Consider the following 15,089-nt stretch of genomic DNA (forward strand, 5'->3'; position numbering starts at 1 on the left):
TGCTGGGGAGAGTGGCCAGGGGCGAAGGCTTATACTTGGAACCCGACATCTTGGCTCACCTTCGCTACCTTAGGGTACTAATAATTCCAGAATCATAATTTAGGGGCGAGAAACCAAGAGTTCCCGTTAGAAACCCTTCCGTGAAGAGCACGCAGAGCCAAACGAGGGCTGCGACCGACGAGCCCTCGCCACTCCAGGAGCTGGGTACCACCGTCAGGCCGGCTGACAGCGAGGGCCGGAACCCGACGGGGAGCTCGCCCGCTCGCCCGCCCGGGTCCTGCTCTCCGCCGACACGCCGAGCGGAGCGGTTCCCAGGCTGCTCCTTCCGGCCGCCCCTCCCCGGGGCCCGGACGCCGCGACAGCCACTGTTTCCGCCCGGTGCTGATGGCGAGGAGGAAGCGGCCCCGCCGGAAGCCGCTGTGCGTCCGCCACGCCCCAGCTCCGGGGGCGGGCTCGCGGCTCCGCCCCTGCTCGGCCCCGCGGCTCCGGCTTCCGACCACGAGGCTCCCGCGCCTGCCACCCCTCTTCCTGCTTGGGTCGCCTAGGCTCCGGGAACCCCCCCGACCCCGTCCCACGCTCCCAGCTCCGCCCCGGCAGGTACTGGCAGACTCCCCGAACCACGCTCCTCCCGTTGAGCTTGTACCCGCTCGGGCCCGGGGCCCTCACCTCCAGAGTGGGGCCAGGCCCTCACTGTGGCCCCCGGAGACTACCCAGCGTGCGTCGCCGCCGTCTCCCCATTCCCCCGTCTTCTTTCCCTAATTCCTCCTTCCACCCAGGCCAGGAAAACACAGGGTTATCTGGAAGTAGACTTCCGTTTTGATTGTATAGTTCGATCGCTGTGGGACCTGTACCGGTTTAGAGTGGGTTAAGGAATGATGACTTCTGAAGGCGGGGACTGGCGCAGTAGGGATGGGATGCGTGTGCCAGGGTGAAAAGGAATTTCAAAGGGAAAAGATGGCTGGGCTGCTTCCCGCATGGACTTCCCACACACTTGGGTAGAGCCCCGGACAGCTGCAGAAAAAAGGGAACCTAGCCTCAGGGAGGGTGTGGGTGTTCGTCCTCGGCTCTCAGAGGTCAACAAAGCTTGGGCTTCAAAAACCTGGGCCAAGACAGTACCTCGGAGAACATACTATCCACATCCTTCTCCTCCCCCACAGATGGGAAACAGTTCCAGAGTGAATGGCGTGGGGTTTTTTTGGTCACACTAATTCAAGAGAGTACAGAACTCTAGTTCCTAGGCCTTGTTTATACATAAGAAAATACTTAGATGACGTGATTAGGAGCTGGCTATTACAATATTCAGTCTGTCTTTATCCCTTATTGCTTCTCCAGGTCTTTGCTGACCTACACCCTAGTTCTGACCCGTGTAGCTCAATGGAGGACTGTGGAAGTGCCTGGACTTGAACTAAGTCTAAAATAGCATTTAGGTAAGTGGAGGGGAAGAAGGGCAGTTGGGTGTGGGAAGAGTTTGAGCTGAGGGCAGGGGGCAGCTAGTCTTTTTGTCCCTAAGAGTGTTTGCCCCTGTACATGGGGTAGATGGATGGATGGAGTGGGCAGACATCGGAGCCCTTTGAACCTGAGTGTCACAGGGAAAGAGTGCAGTGGGGGACTGGCCTCAGGAGGAGTAGGGTCTCTTCAAATGCATGCCCAGGGGAGCCAGTGCTTTAGCAAGGATTTAATTTGTGGTGGGAGTGTCATTTGCGATCCAGTACTATACAACTTATACCCTATAGAAGACAAACGGGCTGGAGAGATGGCTCAGCAGGTAAGAGCACTGGCTGCTCTTCCAGAGGACTCAGGTTCAATTCCCAGCACCTACATGGCAGCTCACAAGTGCGTATACTTCCAGTTGTTGGGGGTCCAACACCCTCATACAGACACACATGGAGACAAAAAGCCAGAGCACATAAAATAAAAATAAATTATTTTAAAAAAAAAGGAAAAACAAAATATAAATATTTCTGGTAAAGGGAAGCATGCGAGCAAACTAGTCTAGCTTAATTATAGAACTGGTTATTAATGAATAATAATCTCAAAGTTGTGCTCGCTTTTGTACTTTATGGAAACTCATTCATTCCTTGTAACATGTCTGGGAGGTTGTTGGTTTTTTTTTTTTTTTTTTTTTTTTTAATCATTATCATTTTACATGAGCCATCAAGAAGTTGCCCAAGCTGGCGGTGGTGGCACACGCCTTTAATCCCGGCACTCGGGAGTCAGAGGCAGGTGGATCTCTGTGAGTTCCAGGCCATCATGGTCTACAAAGTGAGTTCCAGGACAGGCTCCAAAGCTACACAGAGAAACCCTGTCTCAAAAACCAAAACCAAACCAAAACAAAACAAAAAAAAAAACCAAACAAACAAACAAACAAACAAAAAAAGAAGTTGCCCAAGGTTAAGGCCAGGTCTGAGTCCATGTAATGTGATACGAAGCATTCTGGCAGGGAACCAGAAGACTGGGGTCTGCACGTTTGGGCTATCTTTGTGAACTTAGCTTCCCTGAGTTTCCGTTTCCTCATCTTGAACACTTTACCTGTAGTATCTTATCTACGTAAAGGAGAGATGCATGTCACCTAAAGGAGAAAACCACAGGCCTGGGTTGGCTTGTAGGACCTAATGGGTGTGCTGCTACCCAGGAGTCCGAGACGCAGAGACACGGCTTGGGAGTCAGTTCTGTGGTGGAGTCCTACCAGCTCGTCAGCTCTGGGGTCTGATTCAGTTCTCTCAGTACTTTCAGAACGCCATTATCTCCACGATGCTTGATTTACTCGTGTTTAAGATGCACCTAGTAGCAAATCTCTCATAGAACAGTTATGAGGACTAAATGGGAAATACTCAATACGGTGCCTACAGGGATAGTGCTCAGGAAAACACAGGTTTTTGTTTGTTTGTTTGTTTTCTGATTCATCTTCCCCTGTCTTCCTGCAGGTGTCTGAGTTGCCCCCGAGACCGACTGTGCCAAGCTTAGCATGGGTGGGGGGCTGATAGAGAGGTATGTGGCCGCCATGGTGCTGAGCGCAGCTGGAGATGCCTTGGGGTACTTCAATGGGAAGTGGGAGTTCCTCCGGGATGGGGAGGAGATACACCGACAGTTGGCCCAGATGGGTGACTTGGAAGCCATAGACGTGGCCCAGTGGAAAGTCAGTGATGACACGGTCATGCACTTGGCTACAGCAGAAGCTCTCGTGGAAGCTGGCACCTCCCCGAAATTGTCTCAGCTGTATTCCCTGTTAGCTAGACATTACCAGGACTGCATGGGAGACATGGATGACCGGGCACCAGGTGAGTGCTGTGTCGGAGCCTGCCGACTAGTCAGCCGGGTAGCTGGGTGGAGGCGTGCCGGTGGTGGAGACAATGAAGAAGACAGAAAAGAGTTGAAAGGACTGCCAGTCAGTGCCGGACAGTCCCAAGTTTATTTCACAGCCAGTTTATACAGTTTTGAAGGACAGAGGTAGAACAATGCACAGCACAGGCATTCAACCACTATCTATCCCATCCTTGAGTCAAGAAGCAGGCAGTTTGATTTTCTGTCTCAATGTACCTCCAGCTGGCATCAGCAGCCTGCGTCTAGCTAGATAGTGTATTCCTTCCCATGGGCTAAATCAAGACTTTCTCACAGCCCTGGAGCAAGCAAGCCTGAACTCTGTTGACTCAGAATAGACTCAGATTCAAACTGGGAAACTGAGTCAGTTGTGAGCTCCCACAGTGCTGCTGGGAGGAGGCTCCTGAGGATGGAGAACAGGTCCAGGGAAGACACAGAAGTTTGATGGGGACTAGAGAGTGGTGATGAGCCTGTCATCCAGACCAGGAGGACTTTGATTTCAAAACCAGCCGAGGCTCTAGTCAGATTCTGTGCCAGAGACTTGAAAGGAGAAAAAAAGTTGTGGGACATTTAAATATCAATGAAATAGTAGTGTAGATTTGAATTCTTGTAACTTATTTATGGTGGCACATTCACGGTTTTGTAAATTCTGCAGATGAATGGTTACTAATATGGAAAGGTTTTATTTATGAAATAGAAAAAAAGTGGATTTCAGGACAACATGTGGTGAAAATAACTTTGCTAAAGTACAAAAGTATGCCAGGTATGGTGGTGCACACCTGTAATCCCAGCACTTGGGAGATGGAGGCAGGAAGATCAGGAGTATGGGGTGATGTGGGAAGTGCTGAAGATATGGCTCAGCAGATGAGAACACTGGCTGTGCAAGCCTGAGGACTGGAGTTCAAATCCCCAGCACCCACATTAAAAAAAAAAGTCACATGTGTAACCCCTGTGCAAAAGGAGACAGAGACAGGAGGATCACTGGAGCTTGCTGGCCTGCTCTAGACCCTGCATCAAGTGTCTGAGAAAGAGATAGGACACCCGGCAACCTCCTCTGGCTTCTGCGTGCACACGGATGCGTGCACATACACCACAAAGAACAATTGCTTATCTCCATTGAGAGAGGTCTGGAAGCATATACATGAATTTGTTCACAATTCTGCCTAAGTTATGGAAGTAGTCATAGTTTGTTATTTTTTTTTCTATTTGTATTTTCTACCTTTTGTTGTGAACAATTACAAAGAAAACTGGTTTTGTTTTCTAATTTAAAAAACGATGGAGACACTCTTTGGTTCCAGTTCTGTCACAGTGGCTCTCACCCACTTTGGGGACTTTGTGTGGCCCCCTGGAGACCACCAGGTTTAGGTCACCTTTTCCCTGACCCACCTCTCTTTCTATATTAGTCATCACAAAGCATTATAGGCTGGGTAACTTAAACAGACATTCCATGTCCTGGTTTCTAGAAGCCTAAGCCACACAGCATTAAGTTGGGTTTGTTTTTGGAGCTGCTCTCCTTGGCTTACAGATGGACACCATCTCTGGTCCTCGTGGTCTTTCTCTGCATTGCATCTCTTGTGTCTGTGTGTCCATATGCTTCTTGTTAGATTGGATTAGGCATCACCCTAATGGCTCGTTAGCTTAAACATCTTTAAAAGGCACTATCTCCAGATTAAGTCACTGTGTGTTACAGGTTCAGCGTATGTATTTGGACTTCAACATGCAAACACAGTTCAGCCATAATAACTCCTGGTTGAAGAGTTCCTTACCATCAAATGAAGGACCTCTTCTGATCCCAAGGACTGGGTTTAAAAACCCATCTCTGGTCATCCTTTCTTAACATCGGCTACCCACTGAGTTTGACATGTGGATTTATTTGCCTACCTGTGTCAGCCATAGATACTGTGTATAAACTGCCCAATAAGGGGACAGTGACATTGCGTTTCAGAGAAGGCTGCAGCCATTTCTTGGCTCCTTCTGTCCACTACAAAAGTGGAACAAGCCTCCTTCAGCCTCTTGTCATGTAGGGGACATCCATAGTTCCTGATCTAAGGCCATTGTTTCTTCTGCAACTTGGAGTTTCCTTCTGACAGTCAGGAACCCCAATAGGGTCTTATTACACTCACTGAGGACTTCAGCTATGGAGTCTGATTTTTTGAGATAGGGTTTCTCTGTAGCTTTGCGCCTTTCCTGGAACTCACTCTGTAGCCCAGGCTGGCCTCGAACTCACAGAGATCTGCCTGTCTCTGCCTCCTGTGTGCTGGGATTAAAGGCGTGCACCACCACCACCCGGCTGACTGATTATTTTTTGTTGGTCACTGACTAGCTGGTTCTGTGACCTTAAGTTCCCTAAGTTTTGAGTCTTATCTTATTCATTTAAAAGAAGAATAATACATAGTAGTGCATACCTGTGGTCCTAGAACTTGGGAGGCAGAAGCAGGAGAATTAATAATGAGTTTGTGGCCAGACTAGAATACATAGAGAGTTCCAGGCTGTCCTGGTTTATGTAGAAAGCCTTTCTTTCAAAAATAAATAAAAGCAAATATAGTATCTTTTGAGATAGTGTGAGTTTTCTAATAATTGGAGAGATCCCAAGGCTTACTCTATGTATATGCTGCTTTGTTAATTCATAATATCACACTTGGCATTTTATATATAAAGAAGGCTTACTGTTGGGCTGGGGTTTGAAGTTGTGGAGCCATCCCCATCATATGTTCATGGCTTCCCCTTTGTTACAGAGAATCTTGGGAGTCTGTTTAGTTCTTTATTCTCACTGGGTCCTTTGTTTTGGTGACTCTGACCCTTTGCTCTACCGACTCATCCCTAGGTGTTGCTTGCATGCAGAATGCCATGAAGCTGGAGCCCAATAAGGCCGATGGCTGGAGGATTCCTTTCAGCAGCCGTGAGGGTGGCTGCGGGGCTGCTATGCGTGCCATGTGCATCGGGCTGAGGTTCCCTCACCCCGACCAGCTGGACATGCTGATCCAAGTCAGCATTGAGAGTGGCCGGATGACCCACCACCACCCCACAGGCTACCTTGGAAGCCTTGCGTCAGCTCTTTTTACGGCGTATGCCGTGAATGGCAAATCACCATGGCAGTGGGGAAAAGGGCTGCTGGAGGTGCTTCCAGAAGCCAAGAAGTACATCATGGAGTCGGGCTACTTTGTGAAGGAAAATCTTCAACACTGGTGAGTCCCTGTGGATGCACGTGCACCATATGTGTGCCTAGGGCTCCGAGGTCACGGCTGCCATCACGGTTCTCCCAACCCTGCCTCCTCCAAGGTACCTGCTAAGTTACCTCTCAAGTTCCTCTCCAGTCATGGTTGCCTGCAGCAGCCAAGTGTGTAGGGACCTGTAGACATCATCTCCTATGTATGGGTTCCATTCTGGATTCCAGCTTTCTATAAGGTTTATGACCAGCCGATGCAGAGATGCACTTTTCTTGCCCATTTCCTATTTCCCTGAGGTTTGATTTTCTGGTATTGCTTTGAAGCAGTGTTTCAGAACCCTTGGTTAGAATGCCCAAGAGATAGGTTTCTCCAGGAGCTAAGTGACCAGGCCACTCTTCCCCTTTTATTTTTTATTTATTTTTATTTTTTTGGTTATTTTGAGACAGGGTTTCTCTGTCTAGTTTTGGCACCTTTCCTGGAACTCACTCGGTAGCACAGGCTGGCCTCGAAGTCACAGAGATCTGCCTGGCTCTGCCTCCCAAGTGCTGGGATTAAAGGCGTGCGCTGTCGCTGTCGCTGCCGCCGCCGCCGCCTCCACCTGGCTCCATTCATACATTTTTTTAACTAACTACCCACAGAAACCGGGCATGGACAAAGTTGCTCAATAAGGAAGATACGTGTTAGGCTATAGGACGAGAAATAAACATTTGTTTTTCTGGGTCCAGAGCAGTATCTTTCTGTCTTTCCAGGGGAAACTCTGGGACATAGCGACCATGGGCAACTTCAACAACAGCCTCTGAGCCTTTTTCTTCTAAGAAGGATAATGTGAAGTCAGTCATTAAAAGGGGAAGAGTGGGCTGGGCGGTGGTGGCGCACGCCTTTAATCCCAGCACTCGGGAGGCAGAGACAGGCAGATCTCTGTGAGTTCGAGGTCAGCCTGGGCTACCGAGTGAGTTCCAGTAAAGGTGCCAAAGCCACACAGAGAAACCCTGTCTGAAAAAAACAAAAACAAAAAAAAAGAGGTATAATGACTGTAGAGTTAATTTAGGGTTTCCTTTTTCCCCCCTCCTCTGAATTATGACACCAGTATGAGGAGTTGAAGTCATTCTGGACTTTTTTCTATTTACATATCGACCTGGTGCTTTTCCATATAGCTTTTGACATTAGTTTGTTAATTGATTTCCCCTCCGCAGGTCCTACTTCCAGGAAGAATGGGAAAAGTACCTGGAACTTAGAGGAATCTTGGATGGCAAGTCAGCCCCCGTCTTCTCTCAGCCCTCGGGTGTGAAGGAGAGGGATCAGTTCTACATCTCCCTGAGTTACTCGGGCTGGGGCGGCAGCAGCGGACACGATGCCCCCATGATTGCCTATGACGCCCTCCTTGCTGCAGGGGACTCGTGGAAGGAGCTTGCCCACAGAGCCTTTTTTCACGGTGGAGACAGTGATTCCACAGCAACCATCGCTGGCTGCTGGTGGGGGCTTATGCACGGTTTTAAAGGAGTAAGTCCTGCTAACTACGAGAAGCTAGAGTTCAGAGAGCGCCTGGAAGAGGCAGCCAGGGCTTTGTATTCTCTTGGGTCGAAAAAAGATACGTTTGGCCCCTAGGGAGGGGGTAGTTTTTTTTGTTTTTTGTTTTTTCCTCTGGTGGTTCCCTTCCCCGAAGCTGTGATTCTGCTCAGTTTCTTCAACCTTTCCAGAGTCAAGAATCCTAATCTCACGCTCAAAGAGTTTTGAGATGACAAGTTCCTTGGGTGCCTTTAGCTGCACCTTCCCACACTCTCTTCCTGTGTTCCCACACTTCCCCAATCTCCCTGTGTTCATTTCTGTGTTGGAGAATCTTTTTATTTCAGTTGATGACGTCCACTTTTCCCATTCCAGAAACGCCTTGTATTTGAGTCTCCGTATTTATCATGGAATTGTTCCAAATGCTTTGTCTGAGTTTTTCTTGATTGGGTCCCCTACCTACGCCAACTAGACTCACGCAAAGCTTTGAGTGCAAGGAATTTGTGTGGGAGGCAATTCCAGGACGTAGAACAGGAAGTGAGACCAGGAGGGAAGGGAGACACATGGGGTGTGTGAATGAGCAGGGATCCCCAGCCATTTGGGGTGCGTTCTCTCTGGGTCCTTTACCAAAGGTAGCCTTTAGCCTTGTCTTGGTGAAAGGCCATGCCAGTTTTGAGTGTATATCCACTGACTTTCACCTGATTGGTTAAGGCTCACCCCCAGGGATGCTGTTAACTCCCTGGGACTTCTCAGCTTGCTGTGTGCAAACCAAACGTGAGTGTCTTCATGTAACGACTCAGATATTCTTGCAGTGGCAGTTATAAGGCATGAGAACAGAGGGCCACAGTGGGGATCCTAAGACATCACTGTCTTAGTGTTCTGTTGCTGTGAAGAGACACCATGATCACAGCAACTGTTATAAAGGAAAGCATTTAATTGGGGCTTGATTGCCGTTTCAGAGGTTTAATCCATTACCGTCATGGTGGCACCCAGGCAGACATGGTGCTGGAGAGGTAGCTGAGAGTTCTACATCTGGATCTGCTGGCAGCAGGAAGAGAAATACTGGGCCTGGCATGGGCTTTTAAAACCTCAAAGCACCCTCTTCCCCAGTGACATGCTTCCTCCAACAAGACCATATCTCCAATCCTTTCAAATAGTGGCATGCCCTGGCAACTAAGCATTCAAATATATGAGCCTTTGGGGGTCATTCTTACTCAAACCTCTACAATCTGCTGACTGTACCACATCCAAATGTACTTATGTACATTACTTCTTTCCTTTCTGCCTCTGTCCTTCCCTCTTTTGTGACAGGGTCTTTACCTAGGCTGTTTCCAACTCCTCAAGTAACTGAAGATGATCTACCTGCCTTTACCTTCTGTGTATTGGGATTACAAACGTTCAGTGCCATGCCCAATTTATTTGGTGCGAGGAATCAAACGGACCTTTGTGCATGCTAGGCAAACATTCTGTGAGCTGAGCTACATCCCCAGCCCTGTACTTTAAAACTATCATCTGCTCCTCCTCCCTCTTCTTTTTGAGACCGGGCTTTGGTATGAGTCCTGGCTGGCCTCAAATACAGAGATCTCTCTGTCTCCCGAGAACCATGATAAAAGGTGCATGCCACCAAGCCCACTCCTGCATCTCTCTCTCCCTTGACATCGAGGCACTGACTTTCTCAGTTGGATTCCTGCAGTCCCTGAGCAGTGCAAGCTTGGCAGATGTTGTTGTCAGGTGTTCTTGGGACTTGCCGTCACGACTCCTCCCACATTTTGTTACCATCTGTTGGCTTATCTCCATGCTCCACACAGACACTTGCACAGTGCCCAGGTACAAAGCGGCCACTTCATCAGTATGGATTAAGTGAGCATTGCTAGGTAGCCTCCCATCCCCCACAGCTCTCCAAGTTACCTTTGCAACTAGCCAGCTGACGGTACTGAACTGCTTGTCTTCCAGTGAGTCTGTCGCCTCCTTTATATCTTGACGCTGCTTTTCTGTCTTCTCCCTCTGTTCCAGCTCACCCACAGCCCTAATTCATAGCTCTGTTCCCACACTGAATCTGTTGGGAGGTGGCTGGGTATCTTTTTGGTCAGTCTCAAGGGAACACTGCCTGGCAAAGGTCCAGCTACTACAGTGAAGTCCATAGGGTTACTTAAGTCTTCCAGGAGGCCTCTTCACCTGGCTCACTGCCAAGGGTAAGGACAGGAACCCATTTCCCGCCCTTCTCACTACAACCGCAGAATTCTCACTCCTGCAATTTCAACTTCGGTTTCCGGGTGTAAACTGGGTTTATGGGACAGAAGGCTCATCACACTAGTTTGGGGTTTGCCTTTCCAAGCCCTTTTAGGTCTCTAAAATGCAGGGGAGGAAGTTCAGGAGACTTATGGGCGTTTTGGTGTCTGCTGAAATCTGAGGTAGGGCTTTAACCACTGAGCCAAGAGAAGACCCTGGACATCCTGTTTTGTTTGTGCGCCGAGTCTCACTTCACCACAGGCACACTGGGAAATTCCAGAATTTCAGATGTCTTTTCTCAAACCTCCTCAAACACTACTCTGAACTGGTGACCTTGGAAAGCAGGGAAAGGAGCGAGAGGAAGGATGAGAACCAAGAAAAAGGTGATCAGTTAGATGCATAAAGTCGAAGCATGTCAATAGAAGTGTGCTCCCACCATTAACCCATCACATTTATTATCCACATGTGCTGAAAACCAGGGCAGGCCTGGACAGACCGCTCTCTTGATGGTGTCTTATTTACTACCTGGGGTTGTAGGGGAACGATTTCTTCTATGTCCTGCAAAACTTACATTGTCCTAAGCCCCGTGTTCACCAGTCTCTAACCACAGAAACCACAGCCCCTCATTCTCTGCCTCACTGGAACAAGAAAGCCCGTGTCTTCCGTTAGCAGCTACGGAGCTACTGCAGGGTAGGACTGGAGCCCATCGGCCCAGTGCATCCAGATGAGGAGTAGTGGGCAGCCTTGCTGTTATTACTATCATCATTTAATCTTCGGAATTCAGGAGTGGCCTCTAAGGAATAGCTAAGGGGTTTTCCACATGGCAAAGGGAAAGGAAGAGGGCGGGGGGACGATGACAAAGTGTCGCCCCGTGTTAAACGGTTCAGAGCAACCAAACATGACACAGTGGGGCAGAGTGCTGCTGTCTGTGCAGAGTCACAGCTGGGATGAGAGCAAGCTGGGCTTTGTGCCCAGATTTGACTGTAAGAAATGGGTTAAGCATTGGAGTGCTTTCCCTCCTGCCACACCACCTGACACTTAAGCAGCCGACCTGAGGTGGTTGTTTCCCCATACCCCCAGCCAATCCCCAGAAGGCACCAGCTGCTTGCCCTCAAATCCTGTGCTGATGCCGTCTATGTAGAGTTAGCATCAGATCTGCAGGTTGAGGGTGCCAACCCACAAGACCTTCCCATTTCAGAGTCCCTCCTCACATCCCGGACTGACCTGTGTGTGTCTCATGACTGTAAGCCAGATTTCCCACAACTTCCTTCTTATGTCGGATTAAGTGCTGGGGCAGCTTGCCCTCAAAGACAAACCTTACTGCACCAGTTTGTTATAAAGGCTACAAATGGGGAGCAGATAGAAGAGATGCACAGGGCACGTGAGCAGAGAATCCTTTGACTTCTCCTGTCTGTGAAGCTGGGGACTGACATTTTTATTTACTAATAAAGAACAGTGCTTCCAACCAGCACAGCCTCCCCCATGTTGGTCAATGCTAGTAGGTGACGGTAACACTGTACCTGTCAGCCCACTTCAGGGGCTGACTGTGTTTTCTTCATATAGGCATTCTAGATGAAAGACATTTATGAAAGTTTAAGCTGGGCATGGTATTCCATGCCTGTAAGCCCAGCATTCTGGAGACAGGGGCAAGAAGATCGCCATAATTTTGAGGCTAGCCTGGGCTACATGGTAAATGTAAGATCAGCCCGGGCTCCATAATGAGTTCCAGGCAAGCCTAGGCTCCATACTCTCAAAATACCTCTGCCCACCCCACAAAAGCTTGTTTAAATAAACACTTCAAGTTCATGTTAGTACAACTGGTAAGTGGAAGAACGTGGCAGTCATTGAGAGGGCGAAAACAATAAAGGTGATTGTTGAACATGGCCTTGAGGAAAAAAAAATCAACAGAATAACCTCTGCCAGAGACAGCCCAGTGGAGGTGGCGTTTAGGTTAAGGTGGGCTTTCTGGGTTCCCCAGCCTTAAATGCAGGAGACCTGTGCAGTTGACACTTTTCTCTTGCTTCAGGGACATGGTGTCAGCTGTACGGTTAGACTTAAGGAAGGCATGCTCTGATACTGTGCAGAAAACTGCCTTTGAGAACCCACTTTGCTCCCAGGGCCTCACATCACTAGGACTCATGGAGGTAGGGTGACGCTGCCCACCTTGAGGGCTGCTGGGAGGTGCTCTAATACCCATAACAGTATCCATATTTAGTGGATAAAAATGCCGTCGCTGATGGCAGCTTTTCAGATTGAAAGCTTGCCCTGCTACTGTGTGTGGACTGGGGAAAGTTATTTAACCTGGCTCTGCCTTGATTTCCACATGTACAAAGCAGAAATAGTAACATCACCTGCCTTGTGGATTGTATGTTTTGCATGCACACATATCTGACATATGACAAGCACTCAAAGGAAGATTAGCAATGTGAAACTATGCTATCTAAATGCTAGTGACATCTCCTTAAAAAGTGCATCTGGTGTCTTCTTTCTGCCAGCCTGTGATGAAATGGGAGATACAGGGAGATCCCCAAACATACCACCTCAAGCCGGTTTCTTCTGCCACTCGGGAAACTTTTTGACTCAATCCAAGGGACCCACATGTCTTATTTCCCGAGGCTGTCTCTTGCTTCTGCCTTGTAGTAAGGCAGCCCCAAAGATAAGCCTGCAAGACTGACAGTTTTTAGTTTGAGAACAAACATTAGCCATAGAGTTTTAGCACCAAACTTTCATTCCAAAGCTACAAACGGTTCTCTGCACAGTTGAAGCCCTGGAGTCATCTGTGGACTCAGCATCTTTCTATTCCGAGAAACCCCACCCCTCCCCTGTGACCTTTTGTCTGGACAAATGTAGCGCAGCTCTCCATTGGTTTGTTCTGGGAAAGCAGGAATATTGCTTTGGAAATGGAAGTTGTGGCTGGGGATGGAGCTCCGTCTCATAGCCCTTGTCTAGCTTAAGCAGGCAGTTGTCAACACTGCCCTGGCTAAAAACAAAACAAACAAACAAACAACCAGAAAGGAGTCTAAAGCCATGTGGTGTGGTGAAAGATCATATGGGGCTTTCTTCCTCCATAAGACTTTAGATGGTGTGAAATGGCTTCACTGCATTCCTGTTATTAACTTGCCTTAGACCGGAGACAGGGCTCCCTCTCCTCTTCCCAAGTTACAGGAAGTAGACTTATTACCCACAGAGCAGGGAAACCACAAGCCTAGGATGCATTTTTAGCCATTCCCCACGACTCAGGAATGCTGTCCCCTATATGTGTCCCACTTCACAACAGCTCAGAGACTCAGAGGGCAGTCAGCCCTGGGTTTTATACACAAGAGACACGTGCTTCTGTGAGCTAAAACATCGAAGATCCTCCTGTTTCTGGGAAAGAGGAGGCGGAAAGGCTGGATCGGGGCCCAGATTCATCTGGCCAGTTCTCTACTGTTTTGGAATGCTGTGTTCCCTGCGTGGTCTGCAATTGCTCTTGAGAGCTCCCAGCAAGAGAAGTGAGCTGGGTCAGTTGGAGATGGCTCAACTGTCTCTGCTGTCTTCACTTACAGTGCCTTGTTCTGAAGTATGTGTGTGTTCATGTGTTCACATGCTTACATGCAGGACATACCGGGCATCCAGGAGTGGGAACTCCAATGTCATACCCTCAACTCAAATTGGAGAGGAACTTGGGGGAAAATTAGGCTCCCGGGTGTTGTAGGATGGGTGCATTTGAGGTGGGGCCCCCAAACTTTATGACGTGGTCTAAGCATCCTGGAAACAAGAACAAGGAAGCTCTAAGATACATTTGTGAGCTTGAAAAGCAATGTCTGGAAGATCTGTGGGGCTGCAGAGATGGCTTAGTGGGTACAGGTGCTTGCCACCAAGCCTGATGACATGTGTTTGATCCCTGGGTCTCACAAGGTGGAAGGAGAGAACTGATTCCTGCAAGGTGTCCTCTGACAACAACGTGTGCTGAGCCATTGCATACCACACACACATTCATGCACTCCTGTGCACATACATGCACACACACACACACACACACACACACACACACACACACACACATACACAGTGTGTGTAATAGGTTAGAACTGTATTGTTGTTCTAAAAGGCAGGGGTGGGAGTTGAGATAGACTATCTCCAGAGGACTTATAAGAGAATGGTGATCATATGGCCTTCTGTGCATTCTGGGAACTGGAAGTAGGGGATAATAGTGGGTAGAGACTCCTTCTTCATCCTACATTGCAAATTTTAAATATTTATTTATTTATTTATTTATTTATTTATTTATTTATTTATTTATTTAGTGTGTGTGTGTGTGTGTGTGTGTGTGTCTGTGGGTGTGTCTGTGTCTGTGTCTGTGTATAGAGCAGAGGTCCATGTCTGCTGATTTCCACTAACTCTATCTTTTAAGACAGGCTCTCTCACTGAACCAGGTACTCGCCAACTGACGAGGCTGCCCCCAGGGATATTTCCAGGGCAGTAGTTCAGAGCCTGTGTTCTGGGTCTAACCTGTCTTGCTCTAAACCCCCCTACTCTGCACCACTTTGTGTAAGTTTCCTAATGTTCCCTGACAGGGCTGTAAAGCACGCACGTCAACCACACTCCCCTCAGCGCTACCACTTCCACTGGACCTTACGTTCTAACCCCAAGAGGCTGTGGTGGCACACTCTGCAGAACCACATTTGATCTCCTGTTACCCTGTCCGGTCGATGTACACATACGGGTGGTGTTGGCTGCACACCGGGTGAGGCCCGGGGCATCCAAAAGTGAAAGAGGTTTTCAGGCTCCAGCTGTCCTGTCTTCCCAGGGCCAAACATGTCCACAGAAATTCCATTACAGTGAGAGTTTTGTAACCACAGGGAGATGAAAGGCTGCCTTGGTCATCACTGA

General features: G+C 48.6%; 1 protein-coding gene across 2 annotated transcripts; it reads left to right on the forward strand.

The window, feature by feature from the left end:
• The first annotated feature begins 421 nt into the window (after positions 1-421).
• Adprh (ADP-ribosylarginine hydrolase) lies at positions 422-8,411 on the forward strand. 2 transcript variants are annotated; one of them, XM_059277418.1, is made up of 5 exons: positions 422-597; positions 1,333-1,427; positions 2,925-3,278; positions 6,143-6,503; positions 7,679-8,411. In XM_059277418.1, the coding sequence occupies exons 3-5, from the start codon at positions 2,966-2,968 to the stop codon at positions 8,088-8,090; spliced, it is 1,086 nt and encodes a 361-aa protein (XP_059133401.1). In that variant the 5' UTR covers positions 422-597; positions 1,333-1,427; positions 2,925-2,965; the 3' UTR covers positions 8,091-8,411. The 2 variants fall into 2 exon arrangements, with proteins under 2 accessions (XP_059133401.1, XP_059133402.1); XM_059277419.1 differs by lacking the exon at positions 422-597 and adding an exon at positions 615-715.
• The last annotated feature ends 6,678 nt before the right edge of the window (positions 8,412-15,089 follow it).

The sequence above is a fragment of the Peromyscus eremicus genome, chromosome 12 (genome assembly GCF_949786415.1).
Source record: "Peromyscus eremicus chromosome 12, PerEre_H2_v1, whole genome shotgun sequence".
In the NCBI taxonomy this organism is placed as follows: domain Eukaryota; kingdom Metazoa; phylum Chordata; class Mammalia; order Rodentia; family Cricetidae; genus Peromyscus; species Peromyscus eremicus.